The sequence below is a fragment of the Eubalaena glacialis genome, chromosome 13, assembly GCF_028564815.1.
Source record: "Eubalaena glacialis isolate mEubGla1 chromosome 13, mEubGla1.1.hap2.+ XY, whole genome shotgun sequence".
In the NCBI taxonomy this organism is placed as follows: domain Eukaryota; kingdom Metazoa; phylum Chordata; class Mammalia; order Artiodactyla; family Balaenidae; genus Eubalaena; species Eubalaena glacialis.
Window position 1 is genome coordinate 4,114,098 of NC_083728.1, and position 19,018 is coordinate 4,133,115.

The 19,018-nt window shown below is 52.9% G+C and overlaps 1 protein-coding gene across 1 annotated transcript in view; it reads right to left on the reverse strand.

The window, feature by feature from the left end:
- Nucleotides 1-18,615, reverse strand: part of PHACTR3 (phosphatase and actin regulator 3) — a 200,699-nt gene extending 182,084 nt beyond the window's left edge. The window contains exon 1 of the mRNA XM_061209787.1: nt 18,498-18,615. Coding sequence (XP_061065770.1) covers nt 18,498-18,615 — 118 coding nt within the window. The remainder of the gene's footprint in view (nt 1-18,497) is intronic.
- Nucleotides 18,616-19,018: the final 403 nt, after the last annotated feature.

The following is a 19,018-nucleotide window of genomic DNA, read 5'->3' on the forward strand; positions in this document are numbered from 1 at the left end:
GCTCCCTGTGAAATGTCTGATTCTAGCTTCTAGCCGTCCTTCGCTCGTGCGCAGTGTCCCCAGGCCCATCTCAATGGCGAGCCTTGTCCACGAGAAGCACAAAGACGCCCTTGCGCGGGAGCCAAGAGCAGGGAAGCTGCAGCTGAGAGGGGAGCACCTCCCCCGCTGTGACTGGCCCCATTCTTTCCCCTGCACTGGGGGCTGGCCCTGCCAGGGAGCACCCATGGCTCTGAACTCCTAAGTGCCTCTCTCCTGGCGAGTGGAGAGTGTAAATAAGCCTGGGGGAGGGGGGCGGGAAACAGGGGTGAGCACCGTCCCTGGAATACAGTGTTCTGAAGTGGTCCCACGAGTTGGAAACTTGTAAGCAGAATCCTTAAGAGGTAGGGACTTCCCTGTCACTCGGGGCATTCAAGCAGGGGCAAGACTCTAGCTGAGCAGGAATGCCAAAGAAGGGATGGAGGGAAGCAAGTGATGGATGCACAGATGAGTGCATGATAGATAGATAGATAGATGATAAATATCTAATTGACAGATATAGACAAATGATAGATGACAGATAATAAAGAGATAGACGGTAGGTACATGACAGAGAGAGATGATAGATGATAGATAAATGACAGATAAAGAGATAGATAGAAGGTAGATATATGAGAGATAGATAGATGATAGACATAGATAAACAGATGATAGATTAGACAGAGAGATGAGAGAGAGTGGGGAGGGAGGGGAGGAGGGAGGCAAGGAGGGAAGGGAAGAAAGAACAGTACTTCTTAAACAGGAAGGCACAGCTGCATCACGGATGCCAGCTGGCGACCCTGACTAATCCACACCGTCTCAGCCCAGTTATCCACACACACCTCTCCCCAACTTCTCACACCACTTCCACTCAGTGTGGGCAGGACCAGAGTCTGCCCAAAACTGAAGGGAGCAACCGACGGCTCAGACTCCCAACCTGGTTCTCTCCACATCTCCCCGTCTCTGTCTGGGACACCTTCCTTCTTCCAGGTGCTCAGACCGAAACCCTCAGGGTCATCCTTGACCTTTCTCTATCTCTCACCCCACATGTCTGATCCCTCAGCAAATCCCTGCCTCGAAATACACCCAGATTGTGGCACTTCCGGCTCTACCACTGTCTTGGTTGGATTTTCCCCGAGAGCAGAGCTGGACGTGGACTTAGGGCAGTTTATCTGGAAGATTGTCACAGAAAGCAGGAGTCAGTGAGGGGGAGGGAGGGAGGGAGGGAGGAAAACGCAGCTCAGTACATCCTCAAGGTCATGGCTGTAGGCAGTGGGGTTTTGATTCTGTAAGAACCGCCCACCTGAAGGATGGGACACTGGGACATTGACCCCATCCTGTCAGTAGAGGATCATCCCTCAGGCATTAACTCTGCTGATGTCCTGACCCCAGTTCTGCTGCTTGGGATTAGGTTGTGGAGCCGCCAGCTCATGCCTGAGGTGAGGCCCTGGCAGTGGTGTGCTGGTTTAACAACCCCCTGGGTGACGGAGGGGAGCAGGTTACGTAGCATCGCCAATTTCCACAGTGTAAATGCTCCCACCCTGGAGGATTTCAAGTACCAACATAGTATCCACCAGCTCCCAACATTCCTGAAACTGTAACCACTGCCTCTTCTGTGCCAACATGATAGCTTGTCTCCCATCACGTGGGTTGAGTTGGAAGCACAACTGAGGAAAGAGGCAGGGCGGGTCCAGGAGCAGGTGACACAGGCACCAGAGATGCCTGCCGCAAGCAGCGTGCTCCCAGCCACCACAATCTCTCACTAAATGCCCTTCTCCTCCTGCCTTGCCCAGCACGGTCGAATCTCTACACTGCAGGCAGACCAACCCCCTTCCAAGTGTTAGCTCTGGAAACAAAGACCAAGCCTCCACCTGGGCCTCCCCACATCCTAACCCCCAGCACCTCTGGGCTCACTGGCCTCAGCACCCCTACCTCCATCAGTCACTGCACGTCAGTCTCCTGTTCACCAACATCCAAGTGCACAGCTACCTCAGGACTTTTGCACCTGCTGTTCCCTCTGCCTGGAAGGCTATCCTCCAAGGTATTTACATGACTAATTCCCTCACTTCTGCCTCGTCTCTCTGCAGATGCCCTTGCTCAGAGGCCCTCTGACCCCTCCCTACCACTCCCCTTCCGCCAGCCTGGCTGTAGGCATTGAAAACTACCTGGCATCACATCACACATCTATTTCTTTCTCTGCTTCCCTTGCCCCAGGAGACTATTCACTCTTTGAAGGCAGGGACATCACAGTCTTTACTGCTACATCCCCAGCCCCCAAAACAAGGACAGGCATAAAGTAGGTGGCCAAGAAATACCTGTTAACGCCCAGCAATTGCGAATTCCAGGGAGAAAGTTCAGGCTGATTTCATTTTCTCAACTCCCCACAGGGGTTGTGAAGACCACTCCTGGCTCAGAACTCCTGGGTTGAGTAGACCAGGTCCAGCCCTGGTGCCCTCGATGGGCTGGCCTGCCCCAGCGCAACACAAGCACCAAGACCTCCCACTTACTGGCTCTCAGGAAAGAAACCTCCACATCTGCCACCACAAGGCAGGTGCACACGGTCACAGATGTAAGGGGCACCCCCTCCAAATTCAACGCAGAGCCAGAGTCCGCCAGAAACAAAGAGAGAAACCTCATTTAAAAGTCAGCACCTGCCCAGCAGCTCAGCACAAAGGACCACAGTGTAACTCAGGGCAAGGTGTAGCCCCGGGCTCCTCCAATGCACTAGTTGGAGTGGGTTATCAGTTATCTGTGAGACGTAACAAACTACCCACAACTCAGTGGCCCCAAATAATAACCATTTCATTGTCCACTTGCTGTGGGCTGGGGCTTGGGCAGGGCCCCTCTGCTGGACGTGGTGAGGGCCAGGCTCACTCCTCAGCTGGGGGCCTGGCCAGGCTGGAAACACCCTGGACGGCTCTGCTCTCAGGAGCTCTCGGCCGGGGCGCCCAGTTCCCCCCAGCAGCATGGTCCAAACTGCTTTACACGGCAGGGGAGAGGGCTGAACAGAGGCTGCCAGGCGCCCAAGCTCTGGGCCAGGAGTCACGCTGCGTCACTTCTGCTGTGCTCTGTTCAGAGCAAGTACAAGGATGCAAGGGGGCAGCCTCCCTGCCTGATGGGAGGAGTGACAAAGTCACACTGCACAAGGGCGGTGGGGTCTGAGGGGATGAGTGAGGCCGTCTGTGGAAACAACTTGAATAGCACAATCCCCTTTTTACAGGAGGTGGAGGGCACAGAGTGGGCAAGTGACTCGCCTGAGGTCACACAGAGTCAGGACGGGAAGCCACACAATCTAACCTAGCAGCGCCCACCCCCCACCCATCCCCCAGAGTTCAAGCTCTGACTTTGACATAAACCATCCGTGTGCCCAGCACAGGTCACTGAGCCTCGTTCCACGGGGATGGGGAACTCACTTGCCTGCACTGCGGGCGGGTGGACAGACGGCTGGCTGGCTGGGTGGGGTCCCCCAAGGTAAGGCCGGACAGGGAAGGGTCTGGGGGACATTTCAAGTCACCCCCAGGGTCCCAGGAGCCTGGCTGTGCGGGGAAGCACAAGCCTCTATTCGTATGTCAATGTGATTTATTTCTCTCCAGTCCAAGTACAGCCTTTTCTATCCAGTTCCTCCTGAGCATCTGCCTTTCACTGTCTCTTCTTTTTTTTTTTTTTTAAAGGTCTGGCTATTTTATTTATTTATTTATTTATTTATTTATTTTTGGCTGTGTTGGGTCTTCGTTTCTGTGCGAGGGCTTCCTCTAGTTGCGGCGAGCGGGGGCCACTCTTCATCACGGTGCGCGGGCCTCTCACTATCGCGGCCTCTCCTGTTGCAGAGCACAGGCTCCAGACGCGCAGGCTCAGTAATTGTGGCTCACGGGCCTAGTTGCTCCGCGGCATGTGGGATCTTCCCAGACCAGGGCTCGAACCCGTGTCCCCTGCATTGTCAGGCAGATTCTCAACCACTGCGCCACCAGGGAAGCCCTGACTGTCTCTTCTCACTGAATTCTTCCCCTCCCCTCAAACTGGGTCCTCCTCCAATCTCCCCCATCAAGGTGCACAAGCCACACACCTGGTGTCCTCGCTCCCTCCCTCCCCCGCCCCTGCCTGCACCCTCAACGTGTGTCCTGTGAACCCCACCTCCATCTACTTCTCTCCGATACCTCTTCCAGCCTCTGGTCCATCTTCTCTCTCAGGGAGCTGCACCACACACACACACACACACACACACACACACACACGCGCGCGCGACCCATGTGCCCCCAAAGCAGCAGCCAAGTGACCTTTCCCAGTCCCAAATCCATTGGTCACCCTCTCTCATACAACCTTCAAAGGCTCCACATTGCCCCTAGGATAAAGACCCAAACCCTCAGTGGGGTCGTCAGCACTCTGCACGGGCTGGGCCCTGCCATCTCCCCCCGCCCCAGCCGTGTGGCCCATGCTCAAACACAACGCCCCCTCCCGCCCGGGGCCACCACACACACTGCTCCCTCTGCCTGGAACGGTCGTTACCTTCATCCTCCGCCCTCATCACGCTTCAGCCGGTTCGTCCCTACTTTTTCAAGTTTCGTATCTATATCTCCAAGATATAGTTTTAAGAGGAAAAAAGCAAAGTAGAGAACAGGGCTGGGGGGAGGGGGTGGGGAGAGCACACTCCCTTCCGTGATTAAAAACAAGAGGAAGAATATAATGCACAGACATGTTCTGAGAGCATCTCAGAAACAAGAAACATCGGCGGTGCCTCTAGGAAGAGGGGGCCGGTCTGCAGGAACGATAAAGACAGTCAGCGCTCACTGAACGCGCACTTGCCAGACTTTGTCAGTTCATCCTGCCCGTAACCGCATGCTGCAGAGATGATCATAATGCTCCCATTTGACAGAGGAGGAAACTGAGGCCCAAAGAAGGGGAACCGACAACTGACAAGTAACAGACCCCAGCCTGGGCCTGACTACACCAAGCCAACCTCCCGAAGCTGCTCCGCCCGTCTCCGGCCATCACGGACGCTTCTCCACAAGACATGCGCACATACCACTCTTCCCGTTTCCAAACACCTGTTTGTAAAAAGAATGATGTCCCCCACCTCCCACAAAAAGCGTTTCTTTTCCTTTCCCTGCCAATATTTCCAAGGGGGCGGTTACTTTTGAAGGCTACACCTCATGTGGCTACACGGTTCTGGGTGTTTGCTGAAGATTTCTATTGGTCAAAGCTGTTGTCCTGTTAGAAGCCCTCCTCAAAATAAATTTAACAACGGGGCGACATGTTAGCCCAAGTGTTCGCCTCCAACAGGATAAGCTCGGACTTCTTCAGATGGCAGTTCAAGGCTTTCAGGACAGACGTGCATCTCCGGGGTGCCAGGAATAACCAGAGCCTGGCCGGAGATGGCTCTGGCTGCATGGCCACCCTCCTCCCTGTGGGACTTGCGCCCAACTCAGCTCATGGGACATCTCCGACCCCTGCTCGTCCTGGAGCTGGAGGGGCTAGAAACACGAGAGGCCCTCCTGTGTGCGGCCAGATGGCTAACTACACAGGGTTGAGGTCTCCCAGCAACCATGGAGCATCACTCTCTACAGGCAGGACAAGGTGGCCTCAGCAGACTCACTGCCCAGCGTGAACCAGGAAAAGGGTGTTGTTCCCTGGGGCCGAGCTTTCTGCTCTACTGGTGACATTCACGGGACAGGCGCCTGAAGGCGGGTGACAGTTAACTTACATTCAGCGCAGGCACTGGGCTGGGGTCACGTACTTCACCCAGCCTCACAACCACCGCAGGAGTTAGGAACCATCACTGCCCCCATTCTACAGACAAGGAAACTGAGGCACCGCCTGATAGAGGGACTTGCCGAGGTCAGCCAGGTGCAGTCGGCAGGGCCGGGGTTCTAGCCTGACCACAAGGCCAGCTCCGAGGCACCCAGGCACAACGGCTCCAGCTGCCTGCAGGAGCGACGAGGGTCATGTCATGGCCCTAACCATGACCATGACTGCCTGTGGCTTTTATAAATGAGGATGAGTTACAGCAGGGCACACGCACACGTGCACACATGCGTGCCATGACTCATCCAGCCACCCTCACCCTCCTCCAGCCACTGGCTGACTTCAGCCCACGAACCCCCAAGCTCCCTCCTGCCTCTCGGCCTTTGCACGGCCGTTCTCCCTGCCCAGCACACCTTTCCTTCCCACTCGGCCTGGTTCACTCCAACCACCTTTTGGGTCTCAACTCACTGCCCCTGGACACCTTCCCTCAGCTCCCCCAGCCTGCCAGCTCCAGAGCAGCTCTTACCCCTTCCCCCCGAGACTGGCATCTGAGCCCATCCCCACTAGACCCCTCGGGGTGGGCCACATCTCTGCTCTCCGCGGCAGCCCCTCGCCTGGCATCATGCCTGGCCTAATAGAAGGCACCCAATTTGCTGGGTGGGAAGCAGAAAGGAGGGGTGGAGGGAGGGAGGACCTCACATGCAGTGAGCTGCAGGCATCGGCCTCCATCTTTTGTGCGACTCTCCCAGGCTCTCACACGCCCCCTCCAGCCAGCACTGGCTCCTGGGATGTCACCCTGGGCAATGTTAATGGGCTCCCACAGCCTCCCAGTCAAAGAGCTCACCAAGCAACATGGAAACAGAGAAAACCCCAGTGACTGGAATTTCCATTTCCTATGAGCAAACAGCTGCTCTGTGCTACTATCCTCCTGGAATAAAGTGTTATTAGTTAATTTAAAAAACCACACAGATACCAATTATTAACAAATTTGTAGGCTTATTTTTAGCCACGAGTATTACTGATAAGTTGTCCTCTGAGCTACCACCCTCTCTGTCTGTTGACCTGCTCCAGGAATTTCCAACAGGGCAAGACCATTTAACATGATGCTTTGCTGTTGTTGCTTGTTTGGGGGATTTTTCCCCCTTGATTTTACTTTTCCTTATGGAATAGGAATAGGAACAAGAAAGGGCTGCTGGGTGTCATTACCATGTACTTACGATAAAACGAATGTTTCCTGTGCACCTACTATAAGCAAGACTCTGTTTTGGAGCTGAAGACAGAACAGTGGACAAGACATATCTTTAAAGTAAAAAGAAACAAACATATTTCCCAGAACGTGGAAAGAGTTGGAAAAATATTAGAGGAAAATAATTACATTAAAATGTCAATGCTGTTGGCAATAAGGATCTTAAGGAAAAGACAACTTCCATGAGATTCCGGGGGGGAGACAAATGGGATGCGGACCCCGTGCCCCCGACCCAGAGCACCTGCCCAGGAGAACGCAAGCAGGAAGCAGCGCTTGGTTTGTTCCATGTTGTGTGTTATTAAATGCCCCCTGTTACTCACCCTTCCCACTGAAAAGACGAGATAAAATAATAAATTATCCCTAAATCTCGCATTATTTCCTATTAAGGCAGAGGCAGCTAGCTGCAAGAATTAGGGGAAGAAAGAACAGAAGTTGAGGAACAGGCGGCGGTTGGCTCCACCGTCCACGTGTCCTCCTTTCTGAGCCCCAAGCCAACCTCAAGGAGCCCCGGGACTACGGTCAGCTCAGCGCATCACAGCCTCATGCCCCAGCTGGAGTGTGACTCAGCCTTTGACCTTGACCTTTAAGTTGGGCCAGTTATACAACCTCTGCATCCTGGCTCCCCCGGACCAGCTCCCCGACTAGGAAGCCGGGCACAGTGCCCCCGGAGGAGCCCCCAGTGCACACCGGCGACCCCTGGAACCAGCTCCAGGGCCGTGCAGGGGGGAGGATGGGAGAGTCCTACAGGGCTGCCTGATTTCTCCCAGCAGTGGTGACCTCAGGCCAGGAGGGACCCTTCTTTCAAGATCTCGAGGCACCAGTAGGAGCCATGGATGTCTCAAAACTGCACAGAATCAGGGCTTCCCACTGTCATCAGCCAAAATGTTCAGAGGCCTCCAAGAGGACTTTGGTGGAAGCGTGTCCATAACGATAGGCGGGGGTGAACCCCAGCTCATGGCGACAGGGTCTCCCTGCGTTCCAGGCGCCGTGCAAAATGCTTCACAGAAACCAACCCGTCAAATCCTCACCACCACCCTTCCAGGCAGGGACATTTAACGTAGGGGGAAACCAAGGTCCAGAGATGTCAGGTGGAGCTGTCAAAGTTCCGCAATCCAGGGGACACCAAAGAATCCACGCCCCTGCCAGCTCCCCTCAAGACCTCGTCTGTTGCCCCCCCCCAAGGTCAAGGCCCCACCACAGCAGAGGCAGCAGGAGATTCCAACGTGAATGTGACCAAGCCCCTCCCACCAAGGGGTAGGCTGTATTCCCTCCCCTTGAACTTCAACTGACCATGTGTCCACTCTAACAGAATTAGACTGAAGTGAGAGCCCCAGATGCTGAGAGGCTCTGCGCATGTCCCCCACTACATGAGACAACTTCGCTGGGTCTAAGGAGGGAGAAGAGCTGCCCGGCCTAGACTGTCGACCCTGCCCGCCTGCAGACAGCAGAGGGGAGAGCGCCCAGCACGCGGTATGGAGGTCTGGAGGCTCCAGCAGAGGATGAAGTGGATGTGGCAAATGTGGGAGGTCTGGTACTTATTACATACGTGTCCTGTCATTTTACAAGTCAAAACGGTATGCCCCTAGCCAGAGGGTGAGCTTCCAGGAGGGGCAATACTTCTTCACATCACCTGCACACCATGCCCCCTGCACACAGCAGCGCTTCCTGTGTCAGCAGATAAACACGTGGGAATGGATGATAATGTACAAGATGATAACGTACAAGACCATGCCCCATTTCACCGAAACCCATCCCACCTTAGTGACTTTTGCCACACCTGTGTCTCCTCAATGGATGACCACAACTACTTTAGTAATATTTTAAGCCCATCTTCTTTTGTTTGCAAACAAATGTGACTTGAAGGAGGACCATATTCTACCACTCTCTATGGAGAGTGTATCCTGGTCACCTGGAAGATAACAGGAAAATAGAGAAGGTGAGGCAAGGCCAAGGGGACCCCACAGAGCAATGCTCAGGCTGGGACAGCCCTGACGCTGGCGAGCTCTGGGGAGCTCTGCACAAAAGACCCTGCTGACAAATGAGCCAAGGTCAGCAATGACTTGACTCATGTGACTGCGGAAACACAGTCACCCCACAATTCACGTTGCCCGAGACAATGTTTTCCTGCCAAAGGGAAGCAGAAAGATCATTTTTGGCAGATCTTCCTGACTATTTAAATCCCCTGAGCTACTGATTACAACAAGGCAAAAATTTTGTCTGCACATGGATACAAACTTCCAAGAAGTAATGGGGCCAAAAAATTAAGTAATGACAATACCACTCATGAGTAACAGTATTGAGACCAACCCAGCAACTTTAACAAAGTGTTACATTTAAAACAGCTGCATAACAGTGTGTAATAAACATATCTATTAAGTCTACAGCCACAGCTCCCACCCTCCGCTCAGGTCTTGGCAAATTCATTTTCTGACTGCTGACTAATGGATGTCAAAGTCTACTTATGTCACGGCCACGAGATAAGGTGTGTTGCCAAGAGACCCACCCAAATGACTCACCCCAGCCCATTGAAGACAGGACCTTCCACAACTCTGCCCACCGCTGGTTCTCTGCCATCACCTTGCCTGACCTTCAATAAATAAATCTTGTCCTAGTGGCCATGCTAGTTAAATGAACTGGGAAAATGAAGAGTACATCTTGTGTCTGTGTGTTTATGTGACTACAGATATGCATGCATTTGTGGGATAGGTGGCTTGAACCAGGAAGGGGATAAACACAGGGATCTGTTTCATCTAAAGCACAGAAGGCCTTCCTGTGAGATGCATAATGAAGCCAGTAAAGGGCAGGCAGGCCAGAGAGTGAGCGGGGGCATGCAGGGTGGGTGGGGTGTGCAGGGTGGGCGGGGCAGGGTAGGTGGGGCATGCAGGGTGGGCGGGGCATACCGAGTGGGCCAGGCATTAAACTCACCTAGATTCAAACTGCTCTTCATACACATGTGCCCATGGCCCTCTCACCCTCTGACCCTACCTCAAGGGTTTGGAGGAAGATTAAATACAATTAAGATGCCCCATGTGTAACACAGAGCTGACAACAAGCACATTTTCACTCCAGCCACTGATAATTTACCAGACTATCAGCTATGTGAGGGTCAGTCTTGTTCCCGGGATAAATATTATTAAATGCAATTTGGATGGACATAACGTTCAGGCTTGAGTCACACATCTTAGTCCAACCTTTAATTTCTTGGTAAAGAAATATCGTAAGTATAAAAAGTGCTTCAGCTTCCCCTGAGATTCTGCGTGAGCTTTCCAAGGGTGGCCTACCGGCCACATGCAGCCCCAGACGTGCTGGGCTCGGGTCACGTGCTTTGTTTTTAAGTGAGGAGGACAGCAGATGACCACCCGGCAGTCACTCTCATTCTTCACGTCTTCTGAACCTGCTCGTATTAGGGGTAGCCGTGAACATACCCAAAACAAACAACCAAAAAAAACCAAACAAACAAATTGGGTCATTTGTAGAGACATGGATGGACCTAGAGACTGTCATGCAGAGTGAAGTAAATCAGAAAGAGAAAAAAAAAATTGTATATTAACGCATATATGTGGAATCTGAAAAAATTGGTACAGACGATCTTATTTACAAAGCAAAAATAGAGACACAGATGTAGAGAACAAACGTATGGATACCAAGGGGGAAAGGGGGGGGGGGTGGGATGAATTGGGAGATTGGGATTGACATATATTCACGATTGATACTATGTATAAAACAGATAACTAATGAGAACCTACTGTATAGCACAGGAAACTCTACTCAATGCTCTGTGGTGACCTAAATGAGAAGGAAATCCAAAACAGAGGGGATATGTGTATACATATAGCTGATTCACTTTGCCCTACAGCAGAAACTAACATAACATCGTAAAACAACTATACTGCAATAAATATAGTCAATTTAAAAAACAAACAAACAAACGCCCCATTTCCCAGGCCCTGCAGGTGGGAGTGGCTGTTTGACACCCTTCTGGCCAAGGAGGTGTAAGTGGATGTCACTGGGCGGGGCTCCCAGGAAAGCCAGGTCAGGACCAAGCAGCTGGACACGCCTCCACCCATCACCATCCCCTCCTTCCTGCCTAGAAAGCGTATGTGTTGCTGGAGCTACAGCGACCCTCTTGTCCCCAGGAGCCGGCAAGGAAATCGCAGAGCCTTGGCCCTGAGACAGGAAGGCCAGTGTGCTGCCCGCACTTCCGGTGAAAGTAAAATGCCCCCTCTCTTGTTGTAACCAGTACTGCTTAGGTTTTCTATTACATGAAGCCAAACCAATCCCTAACCGACAAACTTGCTAATATTTAAAAATCACATTTCGCATAAAAATCTGGATTTCCAGCATGTCTCTTAAAATAGGATGCTCGGGTCCCCCTGGGACCACATTCCTGCCTGGTGTTAACAGTTCTGTGCAAAATCCCACTCCCTGACTCGGCCGTTTTCGGGGGTACCAGCCCCTGTGGACACTGCAGTTGGGGGCCTGGGTTAAACCATTTTATAGGACATGGAATATATCCCAGCTCTCAAATTCAATAATGGTAGGTCTCAAACCCTCTGACATACATTGTTGATATTCAAACGTTTTCCTTTTGCCTCTATTCCTGTGACATTTGACATCCACCCCATACATGATGCTCTGGTGGAAGCACGGGTGAGGGGCCTGGAACATTCCCAGCCTCCACACCCACAGCCTCTTGCAGGTGGTCTGGCCACTCCCAGGCCTAGTGTTAAAATGAGTCACCTATGTCCTTCAAGACAGGCACCTTTCCCTAAGAGGTCACCAAATTCATAAAACAATCAAAAAAAAAAAAAATATATATATATATATACACATTCAAATCTGATTTCAAGACCACCAATGTGCTATCCCATAATTAGAGAACCAAAGTCAATAACTTAAAGAAGGTGGGGAGACTCCAGTAGGACTGCAGCTGGCGGGGGGTGGGAAGGAAGGGGGCCGGGGGGCAGCATATGAGGATGGCTGGATGGACCTGGGGCCGGGCAGGGAGGGAGGCTGCGGGCAGTAGAAAAGGGTCGGTGTGGGAAAGGGCAGGTGAGGTCAGGAGCCCCGGGCTGGTGGGAAGACTTAGAACCAACATGTCCACACGGCACGCCGCTGCTGCCCTCTGGGTAGACCAGAATCAGAATCGGAACCGGAACCCTCCTCCTCCTTCTCATCACCGCTTCCTGAGAATGGACCCTGTGGCCTCACTGTCCTGAGACACGGAGGGGCGTGGGTCCCCGAGTCCTCGCAGGGACCGCGGCCAGGTCCACACAGCACTAACTCACATTTCACAGGTGGAGGAAATGAAGCCCAGAGAGGTTGACCAGCTTGGCCCTGACACAGAGCCAGTTAGAGGAGGGGCTGCAGATCAACCCACAGGCTGTCTCCACGTCTTCATCACAGGGTCTGCACCCTTCCGACTTTATTCACAGAAGATGGAATTATCTCAAGGCAATTAGGGGATGTCTTAGGAGAGCCTTGCCTCTTCACAGCTGTGAAACCAACGACTAGTGTCTGTTACAGACAAGAGCTCAGTAACCCTCCCCCACCTGGAGTTATAGACATTACCCACCACCATGTTACAGACAGGAAATGGAGGTTCACGGAGGTGAAATGACTTGCCCAAGGTCACACAGCATGTATGCGGCAGAGCCAGGCCTGGGACCCCTTCACCCAATTCCAGGCAAAGAATCTCTTCGGTTGTCATTGTTCTCCTTGTCAAAGAGACCCATCCAGCCAGGGCCAACCATGGCACATTTTAGGTTCTCTGGAGGAGCTCAATGAATTGAAATAAATTAATCCTGTGTGGATAAGAAATGACTTCTGCTTGGGTGTGCTCCCCTTAAGGGCGTGAGATGATCAGCCACGGGGCTCCAGCAGAAGAGCTCTAGGGCCATGTCAATTACACTACGACTTATCCATTCAATCAACAAACATCCACGGGGGAACAGCCAAGGCAAGCACAGCCAAGAGGACAAGGGACAAGGCCCTGCCCTCAGGGTCTTCCACCGACTAGTGCCGTCTGACAGAGCCGCCAAGGATGGAATGTTTCAGATCCACACTATCCAACATGGCAGCTGCCAGCCACACGTGGCAACTGAGCGCTTGAAATGTGACCAGTGCAACTGAGGAAAGAAAATTTTAAGGTTAATTTATTTCATTTAGATTTAAATTGCCATTAAGTAGCTAGTGGCTACTGTATTGAGTGCTATGTGGCAGGAGAGACAGAGAATAAGTTAGTTGGTCAAATAAGTGAGATCATTTCAAAGAGTGACCAGTGAGGAGAAGGAAAGTGGCTGAAGTGACCAAGAGGGATGGGGTGGGGCGGGAGGTAGACCCTGGGCTCTGACTGTGGCTGGCCCTTCTGCTGAACAGCCACACCTGGCACCTGGGAAGGTCCCAGGGATGAAGCTGTCCCTTGTCACTGCCTTCTGTGTCGCATTAGGGTCAGGAGGGGTTGAGGAACAGAAGTTTCAAAAGCCTCTGATCATTTTCTATGAGGGACGTGCAGTAGTTTCATAACTAGAAAAATTTCTAAGTTTTCTAAACTCCATATTTCTTTAAGCGTGCAGCTTTTATTTTTAATAACCCCCAAGAAGAAGCTGACAAGGTAATTACTGCATAGTTCTACTGCTAATTAAGCCATAGAGACAGTCTGCAAGAGTGAGATCCCCAAAACTCAGGACTCCGGAGCAAGGGAACGTGCAAGGAACGAAGCCAGGGAGAACCACACCGTGGAGAAAGCAGGCCGCCACCCCCTCGTCCCCACCCCGCGCTGGGGCGCCAATAGAAGGTTCAGGCAAAGGGATGCCTGAGCCTGGAGTCTGGGGTGGGGATGTGTCTGTGAGTCTGTCTGCAGCTCAGGAGGGCAGTGGATGCTGAGAGGCTTCTCCCTCTCCAGGCCATGAGCAGAGGTGGATCTGTCCCTGCAGAAAGACGCGGTCCCAGCCTCCTCCACACCGACCTGCCAGCCACTCTCGGGCTGCCATTGAGCTGCTCATCCACAGAGGCCCTGGCCAGCCATCTGGCCAGCCCCAGGCCTCGTCCACTAAGACACTGTGCCTGGTTCCACAGATGCTCACCGAGGCCTCCTGCGGGCGAAGTCTGTGCTGTGCTCCTGGCCTAGGGAGCACGGCCCACCGAGAGTGACCCCAGAGTCCCAGGTGCTGATGAGAATCACGAGCAAATCGGGACGGAGGAAGGGGATCTGGGCGGTGGGGGCAGGGTAGCTACTCCGTCTCATCAGGTGAACAAAGAGGGCCCCCTGAGGAGGTAAGATCGGCCCGAGACCTGGGCAAGCAGAGGTCAGCAGGACCCAGAGGTCTGGAGCTCAGGAGCCAGACAGGTCAGGGCAGGTCCCACATGGACACACACACGGAACTTGTCAGCAGAGACTGAGACCGTGGCTAAGGACTAGGCTCAATGGGGCCCCAGGTGTGGTCACCTGACCCGAACCATCAGCATCACCTGGTCACGTGTTAGAAATGCACATCACCGGCACCCACCACAGACAGGCTGAACTGGAAACACGGTGGGGGGGGGGGCGGTTAATGACCCTTGCAGGTGAGCCTGATACACGCTAGGGTTTGACAATGAAAGAGCTACATCAGCAGTTCTCCAGGGAGATTTTGCCCCCAGGGGACATTTGGCAACGTCTGAGGACATTTTTCGATGGTCACAACCAGGCACTGGGGTGCTACTGTTGTCAGTGGACAGATGCCAGCCAGGGAGGCTGCTAAATATCCTACAAGGCACAGGACGGCCCCCAGAGCAGAGAAGGATCCCATTACCAATGTCGACTGTGTTGAGGTTGAGAAACCCGCTCTAGATCAAAGGGTCCCCCACCTGGTTGCACAGCAGAATCTTTCAAAAGACAAATTGCCAGTCCCCATGGAAACATTCTATAGAGCCGTCCAGGATGACTCGTGGCTCACTCTCTGGTCCTGGCATCTGGGAACCAGGGAGAGAGCTGAGAGTGGAGGAAGAAGGCCCTGTGGGAACCCCCATGCGATGGGCTGGGAAGAGGTGCCGCGGGATGCAGGGATAACCCAGGGAGGAGAGGGTGTCAGGAAGTGGGGGAGGATGAGCGGGCAAGTTCAGTGAAGGGACAAGATGAGGAGGTGACGTGGGTTTGGACCAGAAGAAGGTCCACACGGGACCAGCGCCAGGGCAGAGCCCATCCCATGGCCTGAGGGCTAATGGAACGAGAAAAAGCAAAACTTCTCCTTGCGAGTATGAACCCCTACGGAGGGAGGCAAGGTGATGGGATGCCGAGTTGCCTTTTTTTAATTTTAAGTTTTGGGGGAAATCTTAACCATGCTTGTGGGTACAGAGTAAGGATTTGCAGTGAAGAACCCTGTAAAGCTGCCAAAAGAATCGTGAATGGAGTAACGATGTGGAAAGAGCATTAGGGTGACCCTCTGGGAAGATCTTTCCTCCCTGCCACGCAGTCCCTGGCCGCTGAGAGATTTAACTCACTAATAAGGCCACGAAAAGATGCTCACCCTCACCAGCAGTCAAGGAGCCACAAATAAACACGAGACACCCCCTGTCACCCTTCGCGTGAGAGAAAACCAGATGGATGACCTCAGGTGCTGGCAAGGCTTTGGGGAAAGGGTGCGCTCAGATTCTGAAGGAGCATCAATGGTCCATCTTCCAGGAGGACGCAATATCAGAAAAATTTTAAATGTGAGTCTCCTGTGACCCAGACATACCCTAGAGGAAATTCACAAAGGAGCCCAAGGAGGCTTTGCCTGGATGACCACTGCTGTGTTGCTTGTAATAGTTAAAAACTGGAAACACAAATATCTAATAGCTCAACTGAGAAAAATATATTCCCTCGGACACTATGTGGTTATTAAGAAAGGGAGATCTCCGAGACCCAGTGTTGAGTAGAAACCCAAATTGAAGAACCTTCCATACAGTGTGTTACCACTTGAGTTCTTTTAAATGCCTTTCCCCAAGAACCTGTAGATATAAACATGTAGGAAAAGGTCCAGATGCGCCACCGAACTCATCACAGAGATAACCTCTGGAGAGTGACAGAAAGGGGTGTCATTGCTTACCTTTCCCATAATGTTCTGAGTTTTTGTGGTGAGGATATTGATGCATTAAGGATGCATTTTGGAGGGGGAAAGGGTAAATGCAACCTTGGGCTGTTTTTATAAAACCATAGAATCTAGATGGAAGGAGGTGACACTTCTATCTGACTTTGCACCGGGTTATTCCACAGCTGGCTCGTGAGCTTCACATTTCAGGAGTAGCTCTTTAGAGCAGCAGGCGGACAAATGGGAGAGGTCCTACAGGGCAAGGGAGTTGAAGGGCTGGGACTCTTCAGCCTAGTGAAGAAATGACTCAGGTGGGTGCGATAACTAACTCACAACACCAGACTCTCTGAAAACCCAGGTAACATGCATCATGAGAAGATCACATCAGAACTGACTGATAGCAGACCTTCCCAAACCATTTGAAAAAGACTTTTTAAATGGGTCTGCCCAAAGAGAAGCATGCACTGCATCAAAAAGAAGTGAGTCCCCCATCAAAAGAGGCATGCAAACACATGCCAAGCCAACCAAGCAAAGCAGTTGTAGAAAATGTTCCCCTAATCCACCCTTCCCGCTTCAAGCTCCCAGGTCGCTTCCAACTTGAAGATTCTGAATCTCTTTCTACCAGAACTCCTGTGCTTAACGCAATCCTTAAATACTTCATTGATTTTTGCTTTTTAGTAAGGTTCTACCACTCACAGAATTATACCTACTAGAGACTTTTTTATCTCAGGCATCTGCTCGCTGGGTCCCATTTTGAGCATCTGAAGCAGAGACTAACTCGGGCTTTCAGCCTCCCGTGGTATCACTTAATCACGGACATCCAAGCCCTTCCACCTCTCTCCCAGGTGGACCGGCACGAGACACCTGTCAAGCCCTCCGTTCCCACCCACGGAGGCATCAACTCACAGACAGCCAAAAAGCTACATCCTCCATAATTCCTGTTTCAAGTTTGCTTCCTTTTACTGTCAGGGAGACAAAAGGAGCTGAAAAGGATTTTCTCATGACGAGCCACTCAACTTCCATAATTGGAACAATCATGGATGTGCATCTCCAACACAGAGAAAACCAATCCATCATGGAGAGCTGAGGGCTTAATCCCCAATTTCTAATAAATGGATTAATTAAAGCCTTAAGGGTCTGCATATAGCTGTCTCTGCTTGAAACTCCAAGGAAATTAACTTGCCCTCCCAGATACAAAAAAAGCCAGGGATCTCCTCCGGTGGGTACCTTAGTTTGACCAAATGACAGTGTCAATAGTCCTAACAAAGAAATCTTACAAGCCTTGCATGGGTTTATTGTTTAAAATTTCAGATTGGGCCCTGGCGCCCACAGAGCTGCCTTTAACCGGTCTTTCTTTGCAGTTAAATAGTGAAGCTCCTCTGTGTTCCAGCGAAGTGAAGGAATCCCTCCCCACAAAGCCGGTTCACCCCAGCCCCAGGGAGTATCTGGAGTTTGATGCCCACCATTTAGCGTGATCAAGTCCCCATCTGGGGTCAGTGAATTTAGAGAGGGACAATCCTCAAAGGAAGGTAAGAGCAACTTATTGTCAAAACAGAACCTGTGACAGGATGGTGCTTCTCTAAGATTCGAATGGAGTCCTGTGGCGTGATACCAAAACACCAGCTTTGATTCTTTTTTTGAACCCTACATTTCAGAAGCAAAGACTTCTCCCTGTGAAGTGAAAATTGCCTTCTGGTGGAGAAAGGTTTTAATGATCACTTTGCTTCCTGCGTCTCCATGGTGACGGGGCGCACAGCCCACCTCCCACCCCCCCCCCCTCCTGTTTTATTAGGCCTTTCTTCCTCTTTGGAAAGTAATCAATCAAGCCGTATAGACTCCTTTGTGACCGGATTTATCACCTAAACAATCGACGCTGCCGCGGGGGGTGGGGAAATGAACGAAGTCCATATAATTTAATGAAATCAGGCTCCGTCCTGGCGCACGCATGCCCTTCATCTCCCAGTGGCAGCTCTGCCAGCACACCTGTCCCGGGAGGCGGGCGGGCGCGCCCAGGTGCGCCAGGCCCCGCCGACTTGGGCGCCCCGCGGAACCCCTCTGCGCGGCGGCAGCATAAGCGCTGCCCTGCCCGGGCGGGGGATGCCCCAGCCGGGCCGCCGGGGCCACCGGAGCTGGGGCCGCGGGGGAGGGAAGCAGAGCTCGGAGACGGCGCTGGTAGAGGCGGCCACAGGTCTGACTCCCGGCCCCCAGCTGGTCAGCAGCCAAAGAAGGGAAGCCCCTCGGAGGGGCCAGCAGAGCCCACCAACCCGCAAGGAGGGCAGATGCGGAGTCCTCCCCGGACAAAGGGCTCCGCCGCCTTATGGGGAGCCTGAGCGACCGGGTCCTGCCGCGGCTCCGCAAATGCAGCCCCGGCGCGCAGCAGCGCCGGGGACTTGCGCCCAGCGCCCCCTGCCCCGGCCCTCCCCGCCCTCCCCCGCCCACCCCGTTACCTGGGTTCTCCCCGGCGTCCGCGGAGGAGGTGGCCGAGGAGTCGGTGAGGACGCTGGGGTCACTCTGCGAGCGGCCCCGCGACACGAGGCAGCCGCTCCCGTCCTCGGACGCGGCCATGGGCCCGGCCGGCGCGGGGGGCAAGTTGGAGGGAGCCGCGTGTAATCAGAGCATCCGAGGAGGCCACGGTCACTGGCCAGGGGACTGGAGGGGGCGTCTTTTTAAAAAAGGAAAATCAAAAAGGACAGGGAAAGGGAAGAAGCCGGAGGACGAGGCCGGGGCTGGCTTCAGGGCGGTGAGACAATAGCCTCGCGGCTGCAGCCAGGCGCATCCCGGCGTGCGCGGCCTCGCTGTTATTTATTCGTGTTTATTCCCATTCTTCAGTCTATATTCCAGGAAAAAAAAAAAAAAGTTGAACCAGGAAATAAAAACTTTTTCTTGTCAGTGTTTATTGCGTGCTTGGGGCAGGGGGTGATGCCCGAGAATTTCTGGGGGCGCTCCCTCCCCCCACCCCACCTCCCAC